The 15,320-nt window shown below is 40.2% G+C and overlaps 1 protein-coding gene across 3 annotated transcripts in view; it reads right to left on the reverse strand.

The window, feature by feature from the left end:
* The window catches only part of NFE2L2 (NFE2 like bZIP transcription factor 2), a 161,932-nt gene that overhangs the window by 67,173 nt on the left and 79,439 nt on the right, over positions 1 to 15,320 (reverse strand). For 2 of the 3 annotated variants that reach the window (XM_054679127.2, XM_054679126.2), the window contains 2 exons: positions 13,831 to 13,926; positions 13,562 to 13,633 (listed from right to left, as the gene is read on the reverse strand). In XM_054679127.2, the coding sequence (XP_054535102.1) occupies positions 13,562 to 13,603 (42 nt within the window). In that variant the 5' untranslated portion in view covers positions 13,604 to 13,633; positions 13,831 to 13,926. The remainder of the gene's footprint in view (positions 1 to 13,561; positions 13,634 to 13,830; positions 13,927 to 15,320) is intronic. The other variant, XM_063790592.1, reaches the window with a different exon arrangement.

Consider the following 15,320-nt stretch of genomic DNA (forward strand, 5'->3'; position numbering starts at 1 on the left):
CTTTTATCCTGGAGACTCTCATTCCAGAGGGGTCCTACCCATACTCAGGAGGAAGGAATGCTACATAAAGAGATCCAGAAGAACCTAAACAGAAAGGCAGGCCTTGCTGGGTTTCTTCCTCAGTCTATTACAGTAAGATCATACTCTCTCGTCCAGTCACATTTCTACATGGCTGTCCATTCTTCATCGAGCCTCAGCATAAAAACACAGTTTTCCTTGCATCTTTGGGTATTCATTTCATTTTTGGGGGGAGGGGGGCTATTCATTTCTAAAGGCTCCCATTTCATGTAAAACTTTGGTTAAATAAATTTGTTATGCTTTTCTCTTGTTAATCTGTCTTTTGTTATAGGAGTGTCAACTGTAACACTTATAATGGATGAAGAAAGGTACTACACCTTTCTGCTCCTATAGCAGGAAAAAGTCTGTTTTGCTCACGACTTACTCTAGGCCTAGTACACCACAGTTCCTGGCACTCAGTAGGCAATTGATAGAATAGTTGAATTAAGCTGGGTCTCATGGTTAGATATATGTGGCTTATAGAATATTTTATTTTATTTTATTTTATTTTTTGAGACAGAGTCTCATTCTGTCGCCCAGGCTGGAGTGCAGTGGCGCGATCTTGGCTCACTGCAACCTCTGCCTCCTGGGTTTGAGCGATTCTCCTGCCTCAGCCTCCCTAGTAGCTGGGACTACAGGCGTGTGCCACCATGCCCAGCTAATTTTTTGTATTTTTAGCAAAGAGAGGGTTTCACCGTGTTAGCCAGGATGGTCTTGATCTCCTGACTTCGTGATCCACCTGATTCAGCCTCCCAAAGTGCTGGGATTACAGTCGTGAGCCACCACGCCCGGCTGCCAGAATATTTTAAATCAAGACTGGCAAAACAGATCAGAAAATATGTGTAAACACGGGAAGTAGGGCTAGAATTGGGTCCTAGAAAGTTCCTCAAGGGATTTATAACCTAATACAGATGAAGCCATCAGTGCAGGGAGGCGTCTTGTAGCCTTAAATTTGGTTAGAACTTGAGATTTTTGTGGTTTGCTGTGCCAACCCACACTTTTTCCTTAGGCAAGTACTGGGTTTTTGCTCAAAGTCCAAAAGCAAAGGAAGAGAAAAAGGTAGACGGTGGGTAGTTGCAAAACTATAAACATGTTTTACTCCTGGAAATCTTACGGACAGGAGTAATTCTGGGAGTATGAAAGTAGCTTAGAAAGATTTTTGCTTCCTCTCACCCTCCAACCTAATTATGTGCTGCAAAGTATTTCTATAATACTTGGCAATATAAGGCTGGGCACAGTGCCTCACACTTGTAATCCCAGCACTTTGGAAGGCTGAGGCAGGTGGATCACTTGAGGTCAGGAGTTCAAGACCATGGCCAACATAGTGAAACCCCATCTCTACTAAAATACAAAAATTAGCCAGGCGTGGTGGTGCACACCTGTCGTCCCAGCTACTCAGGAGGCTGAGGCAGGAGAATCACTTGAAACCGGAGGCAAAGGTTACAGTGAGCTGAGATTGCGCCACTGCACTCCAGCCTGGGCAACAGAGCGAGACTCTGTCTCAAAAACAAAACAACAACAACAACCACCACCACAACAACTTGGCAATATGTATCAAGAGTCTTAAAAATGGTCATATCTTTTGATCCAATACTTTTCCTTCTAAGAAAATATGTTAAGGAAATAACCAGAAATGTGAACAGAGGATTTTTAGAACAAAGGGGAAAAAAACCTTTGTACTCAATATGAAAAGTTGTTTTCTAAAAATTTTACTTAAGTAATTTTGCTCTAGATATAAGACAATTCTTATGTAATATTTAAAAATATGGCACAAAATTGTGTATATATAGATTACTCCTGAATAGAAGGATTACAGGTTGTTTTGATTTTACTCTATTGTAAGTAAAAATGTGAAAGCCTTTGAAATTTAGTGGGTATCCTAATTAGTGCATCCATTAATTTCTACTTTCATTGTCTTCGACTAGTCTTTGATTAGACTATTTATAACTCTGTAGAGAAAGAGGTGAAGATGTAGAAAATTGACATTAATGCAAATGTTTCCTGTTATAACTGGAAATGATCCCTGTTCATGTCAATGCAAATAAATTTTGTCTGGCAGGTAATATAGATCTCTGTAAATCAAATCCATTTGAACCAGCTATAACACCTTACTGGTTTTCTCATTAATTAATGAGTTAAATAAAATCTTTGATGTGCTCATTTTATATTTATATGATAGTCATAATGTTTCCTTATTTTGAAAACTGTTTTTTAACACTATATAGTTTCTATTGTCTAGATTTCCTATCATAAGGATGTACAGGTAATTTGGTAAACTTTTTAAGGATAACATGCATGCAGAAAAGTAGGTAAGTTTACAGTTCAATGAATTTTCACAAAATCAACACCTATGTAACCTATGTGAGTATGATCAAGGAAAAGAACAATATTACCACCCCAAAGTAGCTCTTGTGCCTTCCTCTTGGTCACTACTATCTCCACCATCCCAACAGGTAAACACCATCCTGACTTCCAACATCACTGATTTATTTTGTCTGATTTTCAATTTTATATAAATGGAATCATATAATGTGTTCTCATTTGTGCCTGGCTTACTTTGCTCACCATTATGTTTGTGAGATTCATACATGTGATTGCACAAAGTTTTAGTTCCTTCATTCTCCTTGTTATGTAGTGTCCGTTATATGAATAGGTCACAGGTGATCCACTCGCCTCAGCCTCCTAAGGTACTAGGATTACAGGCGTGAGCTACCATGCCTGGCCTGATTTTAATTTAAAAAAAATTTTTTTTGAAGACTTGTTTTGTGGCCTAACATATGGTTTATCCTCAAGAATGATCCATGTGCTGAGGAGAAGAATGTGTATTCTATAGCTGTTGGACGAAATGTTCTTTAAATATCTATTAGGTCTATTTGGTCTATAGTGCAGATTAAGTTGGATGTTTGTTGATTTTCTGTCTGGATGATCTGTCCAATGCTGAAAGTGTGGTGTTGGAGTCCCCAGTTATTATTGTATTGGGGTCTATGTCTCTCCTGAGCTCTAATAACACTTGCTTTTTTTATCTGGGTACTCCAGTGTTGAGTGCATATATAATTGTTATACCCTCTTGCTGAGTTGACCTCCTTATCATTATATAATAATCTTGTCTCTTTTTATATTTTTCTCTTGAAATCTATTTTATCTGATAGAAATATAGCAACTCCTACTCTTTTTTGGTTTTCATTTGTGTGGAATATCTTTTTCCATCCCTTTATTTTAGGCCTATGTGTGTATTTATAGGTGAAGAGTGTTTCTTGTAGGCAACAGATTGTTGAGTCTTGTTTTCTCTTTTTTTTTTTTTGATTTTTTTTTCTTTATAGAGAGAGAGTCTTACTGTGTTGCCCAGGCTGGTCTCAAATTCCTGGGCTCAAGCGATCCTCCTTGATAACCCATTATTTAAAACTGATGACAACTTAACACTAATTGCAAAAACAAAGGAGAGAAAGTTAATAAAAACTCCACACCACATTGCCCCCACTTTTTAACATTTTATGGTTTCTATTTATGTCTTATTCTACTATCTATGTCTTGAAAAGTTGTAGTTACTATTTTTGATAGATTCACCTTTTAGAATTTCTGCTCAAGATATGAGTAGTTTATGTAACACTATTATAGTGTCATGATATTCTGTGCTTGTCTGTGTAGTTAATATTACCAGTGAGTTTTATACCTTCAGATAATTTCTTTTTTTTGAGACGGAGTCTCACTCTGTTGCCTGGGCTGGAGGGCCGTGGCGCAATGTTGGCTCACTACAACCTCCGCCTCCCAGGTACAAGTGATTCTCCTGCCTCAGCCTCCCGAGTAGCTGGGATTGCAGGCATGCACTGCCACGCCTGGCTAATTTTTTTTTTTTTTTTTTTTTTGTATTTTTAGTAGAGACAGGGTTTTGCCATGTTGGCCAGGCTGGTCTTGAACTTCTGACCTCAGGTCATCTGCCTGCCTCGGCCTCCCAAAGTGCTGGGATTACAGGCGTGAGCCACTGCACCCAGCCCCTTCAGATAATTTCTTATTGCTCCTTAACATCATTTTCTTTCAAAGTGAAGAACTCCCTTTAGCATTTCTTGTAGGAGAAGTCTGGTGTTGATGAAATCCCTCAACTTTTGTTTGGTTGGGAATCTTTATTTCTCCTTCATCTTTGAAGGATATTTTCCCTGGATATATTATTCTAGGATAAAAGTTTTTTTTTCTTCTTCAGCACTTTAAATATGTCATGCCACTCTCGCCTGGCCTGTAAGATTTCCACTGAGAAGTCTGCTGCCAGACATGTTTTTTATTTTTATTTTTGTAGAGACAGTGTCTCACTATGTTGCCTAGGCTGGTCTTGAACTCCTGAACTCAAGCAATCCTTCTGCCTGGCCTTCCAAAATGCTGGGATTACAGGTGTGAGCCATGGTTCCCAGCCAGAGTTTAAAATTGGATATGACAGTTGGACTGGTGGGTTAGAATTCCAGTTTCTCCCCACTGAGGCCAGGGTCCATAATCTGAGCATATCTAGTTCATCTTCTCCAGATCAGTTTGGTGACTCCCTACTCAGTCTCCATCTCAGAAGTAGGGACAGAAGGAAGAATCTGAAAGCAGGAGGACCAGGAAATATGCTTTCAATACCTCTTTTACTATCAAATATCATAGAGTCTAAGGGACATGTTAAAGGGCTATCATGAGTGATTAAAGACCAAAAAGAGTGGAAATGACTAGCAGTGTTTACACTTGACTTTCTGCAAGTGAGCAGTGATCCAACAAAGATGGTGAGGTAGGGTGGAGTGAGTGAAGGTGGTGCGGAGATTCAGTACAGGCCCAGCCCAGCAGGCTTAGTGGGGGTGAGGCATGGGAATAGTGGTGAAGATAGTATTGGAGTTACTGTGCACAATCCAAGCTGGAACAAAACTTTAGTACACCTAAGAATTTGGGGTAAAATGGTGCAATGGACAGAATATCCTAGAGAAGTTGTGTTGAGTTTGGGGGTATAAGTGGGACATCAGGTAAGGAGGCTGCTTCAGTGGTTTAGCAGCCAGCCTGAGATCTTGGAGATAATGAACAAAGAGACCAAGTTGGCATGTCATCAGAGAGCTTGGTGGATCTGGGGAGAGAGATTTTCATCTCAAGAAGGATTTTCAGAATTTATATCTGGACTTGTGCTATTTGAGATCTCCTGAGTTTGGTTCAGCAGAGCTTTCTGTAAAGCATCCTTAGGAGCCCTGATGTCAGGTGACAGGGGAGGTGGCTGTGATCTTTGGATAGCCAGGCAGAGTGGAATTCCTGTGAGAACCCCTGACAAGTACTCTTCTAAGTCCTTTGCTTCAGTGCCCTGAGGAAGGATTAAAGCTGATCCATGCCAACTCTGTCAATGGGCTCACCCTGGCTTGTTGGCATATTGTTGTTGACAGCTTCCAGGTGTATGTTTTCTTAGAGATGGATTGCATGCAAGAAAAATGCTATTCTTGTTGCCTAGGCATTAGTTTAATAAGTAAACAAGTTACAAAATACTAAAGGAGAACACGAAGGTCTTTCCAGGCTTCCCACTGGTCTCCTCAGGAACTGCTTATCTACCTCTTTTCACACTAAAAAAGACCCAACAACTGTACTATAGACAGGATGTATTTTATCCTTTTTATCTTAAATGCTTTAAAGTTTGTTCTTATCCATTAGGACCTCAGCACTGTATACCTATAGGGAGCCTCTCATTTAATTTGCAGAATAAACAACATCATTTCCATTTCAAATCTATAAAAATAAGAGTCCATGAGATTAAAGAAATTGTTCTGCATCACATAATAAGGTATTAAAAGTGGGTCCCTAGCCGGGCATGTTGGCAGGCACCTGTAATCCCAGCTACTCAGAAGGCTGAGGCAGGAGAATTGCTTGAACCCAGGAGGTAGAGGTTGCAGTGAGCTGAGATGGCGCCACTGCACTCCAGCCTGGATGACAGAGGAAACTCTGTCTCAAAACAAACAAACAAACAAACAAAAAAACCAACCAAACAAACAAAAACTGGGTCCCTAACTTGTCATTAAGTATCTATCCAAGTGTCTGTCTTCCACAGAGAACACACAGTGTTGGAGTCTCACTTTCTACTGATCAGGACCATTAACCCCACAACCTGGTTAGGCTACCAGGCTGGGCAGATTTCTATAGGACCTGGTCCCCTAAAGAGTAAAAATCCCTCAACTGCTCCTTACTCCCTAACTTCAAAAGGATCCAAAGGATTTGGTTACCCCACAGGCCTGAGATAAAGGCTTGATTGTCTTTCCAGGATTTCAAACCTGTTCTTTGGGGATGGCCCAACCCCACTTGTTCAATTTTGCAGCCAGAAGCATGGATTCATCATCAGTATGTGAGTTCCTCATCTACACTATCTGAAGTTTCTCGGCTGACTTTTAATTTATATCATAAAATAGTAGTCTATTTAACATTTTTGCTACAAACAACATTTTTCTATGTATATTTCAAATTCTGAAGAAAAAGTCTTACTGATTAATATAAATTTGAGTTTCTTATAATTTCAGGAAGCACTTTACACAAGGAAAAAGAGAAAATCATTTGAGGGGCTAGTTATAAATACTATTTGACACAGATTGGGACTGAGTGGGTTTTCTAACTGGATGGATAGCAGGTGCAAAATTGTGATGCTATGATTTCTTATCACTGAAAAGTGCTCCACTCGTGGTAGAAGAAGGAAATGAGATGCCTATGAAAATAGAGTTGAGTCACGAAAAGAGAAGAGAGTCCCTGGATGCTCATCATCCAGGTGAAAGTGGAATAAGAGCTATAGCTACCATTTCAAAAAGTTTTTAAAAATACATAGTTTTCTGGCCCAGTGCAGTGGTTAACACCTGTAATCCCAACACTTTGGGAGGCCAAGGGGGGAGGATCACTTGAGGCCAGGAGTTCAAGAGCAGCCTGGCAACATAGTGAGACCCTGTCTCTACAAAAATAAAAATAAAAAATTAGCCAGGCATGGTGGTGCATACCTGCAGTCCCAGCTACTCAGGAGGCTGAGGTTGGAAGATTGCTTGAGCCCAGGAGCTCCAGTCTGCAGTGAGCTGTGATCGCACCACTGCACTCTAGCCAGGCTGACTAAGACCATGTCTCTAAATAAATAAATAGGTAGATAGATACAGATATAATGTTATTTTATTTTATTATTATTTTTTCCCTGGATGGTGTCTTGCTGTGTCGCACAAAGCTGGAGGGCAATGGCACCATCTCGGCTCACTACAACCTCAGCCTCCTGGGTTCAAGCAATTCTCCTGCCTCAGCCTCCTGAGTAGCTGGGATTACAGGCATGTGCCACCATGCCCGGCTAATTTTTGTATTTTTAGTAGAGACTGGGTTTCACTATGTTGGCCAGGCTGAGTCTCAAATTCCTGACCTCGTGATCTGCCTGCCTCAGCTTCCCAAAGTGCTGGGATTACAGGCATGAGCCACCGTGCCCAGCCTAGTTTTCTTACTACAAAAGGAATACTTATTATCCAAATTGAAAACAGAACTAAAGAGAGAGAGGAAGAATATTAAAAACACCTGAATTCCACCACTGATTACTAATTTCTGCACTGGCTTTCCATCTTACTGAGAGTTAACCACTAAATTAAGAGGGGAATGGGATTACCCCTGAAAATACCTTAAATCATTAAGTTTGGAATAGCGCCTTGGAGCATGTAGAAAACCCAACACATGTGCATGATATAAGCTTTGTTAGTTGAGCAACTAATGAAGTAGTTGTATTTATAAGCCATGCTACTTAAATGTATATAAACAAATAAAAATAAAAGGACCTGTTAACAATAGAATCACACTTAGCATGACAAGATACTCAACGTATGAAGAGCACACAGGACCAGAAATAGATCAAATTCACATCAGCTCTTTCAGAGTTATTTTGGGTTAGATCCAAGCTAATTGAAAAGATCAGATACTATTGCCTTGGGAGGCCAAGGTGGGAGGACTGCTTGAGAACAAGAGTTTGAGACCAGCCTGGGCAACATAGCAAGACCCCGTGTCTGTAAAAATAAAAACAAATTAGCCAGGTGTGGTGGCATGTGCCTGTAGTCCCACCTACTCAGGAGGCTGAGTGGGAAGGATGGCTTGAACCCAGGAATTTGAGGCTGCAGTGAGTTATGATCATGCCACGGCACTTCAGCCTGGGTGACAGAGAGAGATACTGTCTCTTAGAGAGAGAGAGAGAGAGAAAGAAGAAAGGTCAGGCAGAAATCACAACACCATTTAAAATGTTCTCTCTTGCACTCCCTTTCTTCCTCTTTCTCTCCCTTTTCTCTTTCCTTTATTCTTTCTCATTTGCCCTCCACCCTTCCCAAATTTAGGTGAAAGCTAGTTAAGCTAAATGCAAAATGCTGTGATGCTACTGTATTACCACTTTTAAATTTAGCCTTCAATAACTTTAAAAGTTACAAAAATACACAGTACTAATGAAAACATCAAATAGTACAGAAAGTATTAAAAAAAAGTCAAAATCTCCTTTTCCCATTCTTTTGTCTTACTCCTCAGCATTCTTCCCATTTCTAGAGATGGAGGCAAGACCTAGAATTTGGATGGGGGGTAAAGTCAGGGGGAATTTCTTTTCGTACTTTTATACAAACTGTGTTCTTTGTGACTGTATGTGTGTGTATTTTTATATCATGTTAGTGAGATTTAGAGAGCAAGGGGAAGTTAAATGCATGTAGTCAATCCACCACCTTGAATCAGAAACCCTTTAAGAGCTTTTAAAACCATATGCATATACTCACACATGTATTTATTTTACTGAAATGGAATCATCAAGTACATATTGGTTGGTCACCTGTGTTTGTCCTTAATATATTTTAGACACCTTACCACATTAATAAATATGTATCTATAACATTATTTTAAATATGAAAAATATAACATTATATGGATGTATTTAATTAAACTCATATTGTTGGACACTTAGGTTGGTTTTCTATTTTTTTATGATAAACACAGTTTAGATGATCTGCCTAGTAGTTTAATCTTTGCACACATGCTTAATAAGTTCCTAAAGATAGAGTTATAAATTTGACATTGGTCAGCGAACAAAATGTGCACTTTTAAGGCTTTTGAATATACTGGACACTTCTGTTTCTTACATTTTAGCTGTGCAGTCTCAAATCTAACGATGAATGTAACTTCTTTTCTAGGGTGGGACGCTACTTCAGACTGCTTTCATGTCAAGATCTGCCTCATCTTCCAAAGTGGGAGTTCCCAGCATTAGGCTTGTGGGGGTGGAAGCTTAATCCGCCTCCTTCCAAAAACTGAAGTGAGTCACTACCAACCTTGTCTCTCCACCCTTTACTGGGTCCATACACAGCCCTGCCTTTTTTTAAGGAGGTGGAACCCAGCCTAAGGTCTCCATTAATGTGGAATTGAGAAAGGGCATCTGTTCTGGGTCATTCTGACTTCCTGACTAGAATTTATCTCAGCTCTTAAGATAGAGCTATCTTAAGATAAGTTCTTAAGAGCTAACTTAAGAAATCTTAAACAGTTTTACAGAAGTGGGTAAAATCTCTGCAAGTCTTTGAAGAATATTAGCAATGAAAATGGTTGTTATTTTTTCAAAAAATAATAACATGAACTTGGAATGGATAGTTATTTTGGCCAGAAGATTAACATGAATTCTCTGACACCTGGGCAGATTCCCCATCTGATCTGTGCTCCTTTCCATTTGAACACTGGATACCTTTGAGAAACCTTCTTGGAGCATGTAGAAAAGCCAGTACATGGGCATGGACATACACATACCCCACCCTTACGTTCTTCTTTTTGTTTCTCTTGCTATTGCTACTATCATACCACCACCACTGAAATCTAGCAATGGTTTTAAAATGTGTAATGTGGTTGTTTTTGCTGGTCAGAGTACTTTCTAGGCTAAAAAGCAAAGGAAATATAAAGACAAAATTTCAACAACCTGCAGTGGTATATGCTGCTTTAGTTTATAAAGCAAGGCCGGGCGCTGTGGCTCATGCCTGTAATCCCAGCACTTTGGGAAGCTGAGGTGGGTGGATCACTTGAGCTCAGGAGTTTGAGACCAGCATGGACAACATGGCAAAACCCTGTCTCTACAAAGAATACAAAAATTAGCCAGGTGTGGTGGTGCCAGCTGTTCGGGAGGCTGAGGTGAGAGTATTGCTTAAGCCCAGGAGGTCGAGGCTGCAGTGAACTGTGTTCACTGCAAAGCAAGACCCTGTCTCAAAAACAAACAAACAAAAAATTTATAAAGCACCTTCACATATCCTGCAGGTGCTATGTCCAGGGAACTCATTCTACTAAAATTGCTCTTAGTCTAAAGGGGAAGCAATGAGATGAGCTGATTACGCTCTGGGGTTAGGCATTCTATGTTTCTTGTTATGAAGTCCTGATATTCTGCTATCAGAATGATGGACTGTTTGACTAGACCTACCTGACAGAGTAGAGGAAATAGTTCTGATTTTCTCCTCTCTAGGAAGTGAGAATGACATAGAACAGATATCCTTCTCCAGGGGAGAAGGAGACACTCATGGTCACAAAAATCTAGGACAAAATATTTCAGTAAAACTAGCCCCACAGTAAGTTTTCTTACATTCAGCCACTTAGGGATTAATTTTCAAAAGATTCCAGATAAGCAAGGGTAATTTGAACTTTGTAAAACATTGTTATAAACTCTTCAATGGTCCCTTCCAGAGAGCTCTGTCTGCCCTTGAGTAGCTAGAAGCACGGTTTTGCTCAAGTCAAGAGCTGGTATCAGGACAGAAACATCTACTGCCGTCTAAAAGAGTAAAAAGTAGAGAAAATACTAGAAGTTCACTGTAAAGTGGTCAAGTTTTTAATGATTAAGGTACCAATAAATATAAGGAATATAACATGGTTCTTAATTGAGGAATATAACCAGACTGGGTTTTAAATTGTTTTTTTAGGGACATGGACATAGATTCCTTTAAAACCTTATATTTAGTGGTTAGGTACCAGGTTCATCCCTAAAACCTACTAAAACTATATTGACTCTGAAATGGCACTTTCAATTTCCTTAAGATTCCATCCTCATCCTACTCCCAATGGAAGCCTTCAATTTATTAGATAATTGGAAAATTGAGACTTGAGGCCTACTGAACCATGGGGGAGTGAGGGGTGGGTGAATGTGGGCCCTTCTGGGTTTAGTAGCACTCAAATTAGCATAAGAATATGCTATTTCTGGGAGATGACCCAGAAAATATGGCCATCAAGAACAACAATATTCATATGTCTGAGTCCCAAGTATTAAATCTATGGGTTAGTGACTGAAGGACTTAGGTTTCTTTCTAATTTAGTTAAATTCCATTAGATAAAATTGATAACTTGGACAAAATTTGCTTTTAAGATTTCGACGAAAGGGACTCTTGTGCTACTATAGCTCCTTATCCCATTCTGTCATCAGAACTTGTGCTGGGCACATAGCCAGTCTCTAGAAATATTTGCTTCATGAATTGAATATGAAGATTAACTAAGATGACTGGCATGCCTTGGTGTAATGGGTCTTTGCAAAGATGAATTCTTCAAGGTGATGACAAGAGGTTTGTCTAAGATTTGAGAAGCACAGTGAGTGTGCCAATGGATTATTAATGAGCACTCACACTTTTAAGAGTAGAGAGTCAATCTACAGCAAAAACTTCAGCACTACTGAGATATAAGGGCTTCGGGCATATTACCTAACCTCAATGTCCTCATTTATAAAATGTAAATAATAATAGCAACACTGTCATATAGGGTTATTATGAGGATTAGATGAGACAATGCACATGGAGTAATTAGAAGAGTGCCTGGCAAGTAGGAATTAGGGGAATGACTATGCAGATGCATTTATGCAGATGAACATAACTCAGAAACAATAGGGTAACTCAGAAATAATAGAAGGTCCTAGACATAAAAGGGCCATGGGACCCCTACAATGTATATGAATCTTGGCTGAATCATTGTGAACTAGTTAAGGACCAGCTAAGATACCTGCCCCATTCCAGAAGCCTTGGCACTGTGTAAGATCCTGCTACTATGTGGTATGAGTTGAAAATATATCGTAAAATGATTTTTCCTAACAGCCCAGAGATATGTGGCCATGGAATAGAAATTGGGTTGAATAATAAAAAAGTCATATTTCACAACCCACTTCAGCTATTATTATTAGGGAACCAAATGATATATCCAAATATCAAAGGAAAGAGCGGGGATAAGGCACAAAAGGGTTGAGAAGAATCTTGCTCTAGATATATTTTACTGTTCCAGTAGCCATGCCATAATTTCTAGAGGAGCCTATGGGGAAAAATCTGATTCTGAGGAAGGTAGGGAACTCGCTTGAAACCTCTTTTGTATAACTTTTTTTTTTTTTTTTTGAGATGGAGTCTTGCTTTGTCACCCAGACTGGAGTGCAGTGGCGCGATTTCGGCTCACTGCAACCTCTACTTCCTAGGTTCAGCTTCCTGAGTAGCTGGGATCACAGGTGTTTGCCACCATGCCCAGCTAATTTTTTTTCTTTTTGTATTTTAGTAGAGATGGGGTTTCACCATGTTGGCCAGGCTGATCTCAAACTCCTGACCTCAGGTGATCTGCCCACCTCGGCCTCCCAAAGTGCTGGGATTACAGGCATGAGCCACTACATCTGGCCTTGTATAACATCTTATATAAGATTGAGAAAACATCAGTAGCTCCACATGAAAAAAACACAGGAAGTGGTTGTGCCTGCAAGTGAGGAGAGGTAGGGTTATGAGCTTGTTTAACCTCTTAGGAGAAACAACTTTTCCTCAAGCCTTTTAGAACAATGCCTTGTACTTGATCACACGACCTTAGACTATGTGGTAAAACTATATTTCTTTAAAAGAATTCTAATATTCACATTTTCCCACCAATTCTAACCCTGGTCTTCTTTTCATTTATTTGAAAGCAGATCTGGCCAGACGCGGTGGCTCACACCTGTAATCTCAGCACTTTGGGAGGCTAAGGCAAGTGGAGCACGAGGTCAGGAGATCGAGACCATCCTGGCCAACATGGTGAAACCCCATCTCTACTGAAAATACAAAAATTAGCCGGGCATGGTGGCTTGTGCCTGTAATCCCAGCTACTCGGGAGACTGAGGCGAGGGAATTGCTTGAACCCGGGAGGCAGAGGTTGCAGTGAGCCAAGATCCCATCACTGCACATCAGCCTGGGCGACAGAACCAGATTCTGTCTGAGAAAAAAGAAAGAAAGAAAGAAAGAAAGCCAACCAATTCTTGCTGTAACTTCTGAAAAAGAACACAGTGCTGTGGCAGCAATAATGATGACATTCTTCCAAGGGGCAGGATAAGAAAGAGGCAAAACAGCTGCTGGAGGTGGATTTTTGGCATTAGGGAAGTGTGAAATGTGAAAAATCGCTATCACAGAAGATCAAAGGAGTTAAGAAAAACTCACAATTTAGAGCTACCTGTTTGTATTAGTCTGTTTTTATACCGCTATAAAGATACTACCTGAGACTGGGTAATTTATAAAGAAAAGAGATTTAATTGACTCACAGTTCCACATGTCTGGGGAGGCCTCAGGAAACTTACAATCATGGTGGAAGGTGAAGGGGAAGCAGGCACCTTCTTCACAAGGCAGCAGGAGGGAGGGAGAGAGAAGCAAAGTGGGAAGAGCTCCTTATAAAACCATCAGATCTATGAGAACTCACTCATTGTCATAAGAACAGCATGGGGGAACCTCCCCCATGATCCAATCACCTCCCACCAGGTCTCTCCCTCAACACCCGGGAATTACAATTCAAGATAAGAGGCCGGGCACTCACCTGTAATCCTAGCACTTTGGGAGGCCGAGGCGGGCAGATGGCCTGAGCTCAGGAGTTTGAGACCAGCCTGGGCAACATGGTGAAACCCCATCTCTACTAAAATACAAACAACAACAACAAAAATTAGTGGGCGTGGCAGCGTGTGCCTGCAGTCCCAGGTACTCAGGAGGCTGAGGCAGGAGAAGTGCTTGAACCCTGGAAGCGGAGGTTGCAGTGAGCTGAGATCGTGCCACTGCACTCCAGCATGGCGACAGAGCGAGACTCCATCTCAAAAAACAAAAACAAAAACAATTCAAGGTGAAATTTCAGTGGGGACACAAAGCCTAACCATATCACTGTTTTACAGCGTAAACAGTCACCTAAGTTAACTGTGTTAGATATGGTTTCTTGCATACATTTTCACTACCTTCTCTATATACTCCATCTTTACTCTACAGAATTATAGAAACTGGAAGGCTCAAAACTATATTTCCCACTTTTCACCATCCATAAAAGTCAATACTAGATAAATTGTAAATCTAAGTGGGACAATAACAGTTTCACAAGAAAACAGAAGAATACTCACGATTTTGGAGTCCACAAAGATTTCTTAAACTGGAGACACACAAAATAAATAAGCCATAAAGGAAAACATCTGATAAACTAAACTAATTCAAAATTATGAATGTCTTCATCAAAATACACTATTAAAAGAGTGAATAAAATAAGCCACAGAGTGGGCTGGGCGCGGTGGCTCACGCCTGTAATTCCAGCACTTTGGGAGGCCGAGGCAGGCAGATCACAAGGTCAGGAGATTGAGACCATCCTGGCTCACATGGTGAAACCCCATCTCTACTAAAAATACAAAAAATTAGCTGGGCATGGTGGTGGGCACCTGTAGTCCCAGCTACTTGGGAGGCTGAGGCAGGAGAATGGCGTGAACCTGGGTGGAGGAGCTTGCAGTGAGCCAAGATCACGCCACTGCACTCCAGCCTGGGTGACAGAGCAAGACTCCGTCTCAAAAAAAAAAAAAAAAAAAAAAAAAAAGCCACATAGTGGCAAAAGATATTATCAATACATATACCCGACAAAGGACTCATATCCAGAATAAAGGACTACAAAAACAAGAAAAGGCAGACAAGCCCATAGAAAATCACACAAAATACATGAATAGGCATTTCACAGAAGAGGGTACCCAAATGGCCAATAAACAATTAAAAAGGTGTTTATTTGATATCAGAAAAATGAAAACAACAATGAGATTCAATACACTGCATTACTCTTTGAAGAGAATGGCTAAAATTTAAAAGATGGAAAAGATCAAGTTTTGATGAAGATGTGAAAAACTGTTGGGCAGTACTACTCAAGCTGAACCCCATGCATCAGAGAAATTCCACTTTTATATATCCAACTGAAATATGTGTGTGTGTGTGTGTGTTCACCAATGTTCACAGTGGCACTAGTTGCAGTAATCTCAAATTGGAAACAACCCAAATGTCCATCTTTGGTAG

Source organism: Pan troglodytes, chromosome 13 (assembly GCF_028858775.2).
Source record: "Pan troglodytes isolate AG18354 chromosome 13, NHGRI_mPanTro3-v2.0_pri, whole genome shotgun sequence".
Taxonomy (NCBI): Eukaryota; Metazoa; Chordata; class Mammalia; order Primates; family Hominidae; genus Pan; species Pan troglodytes.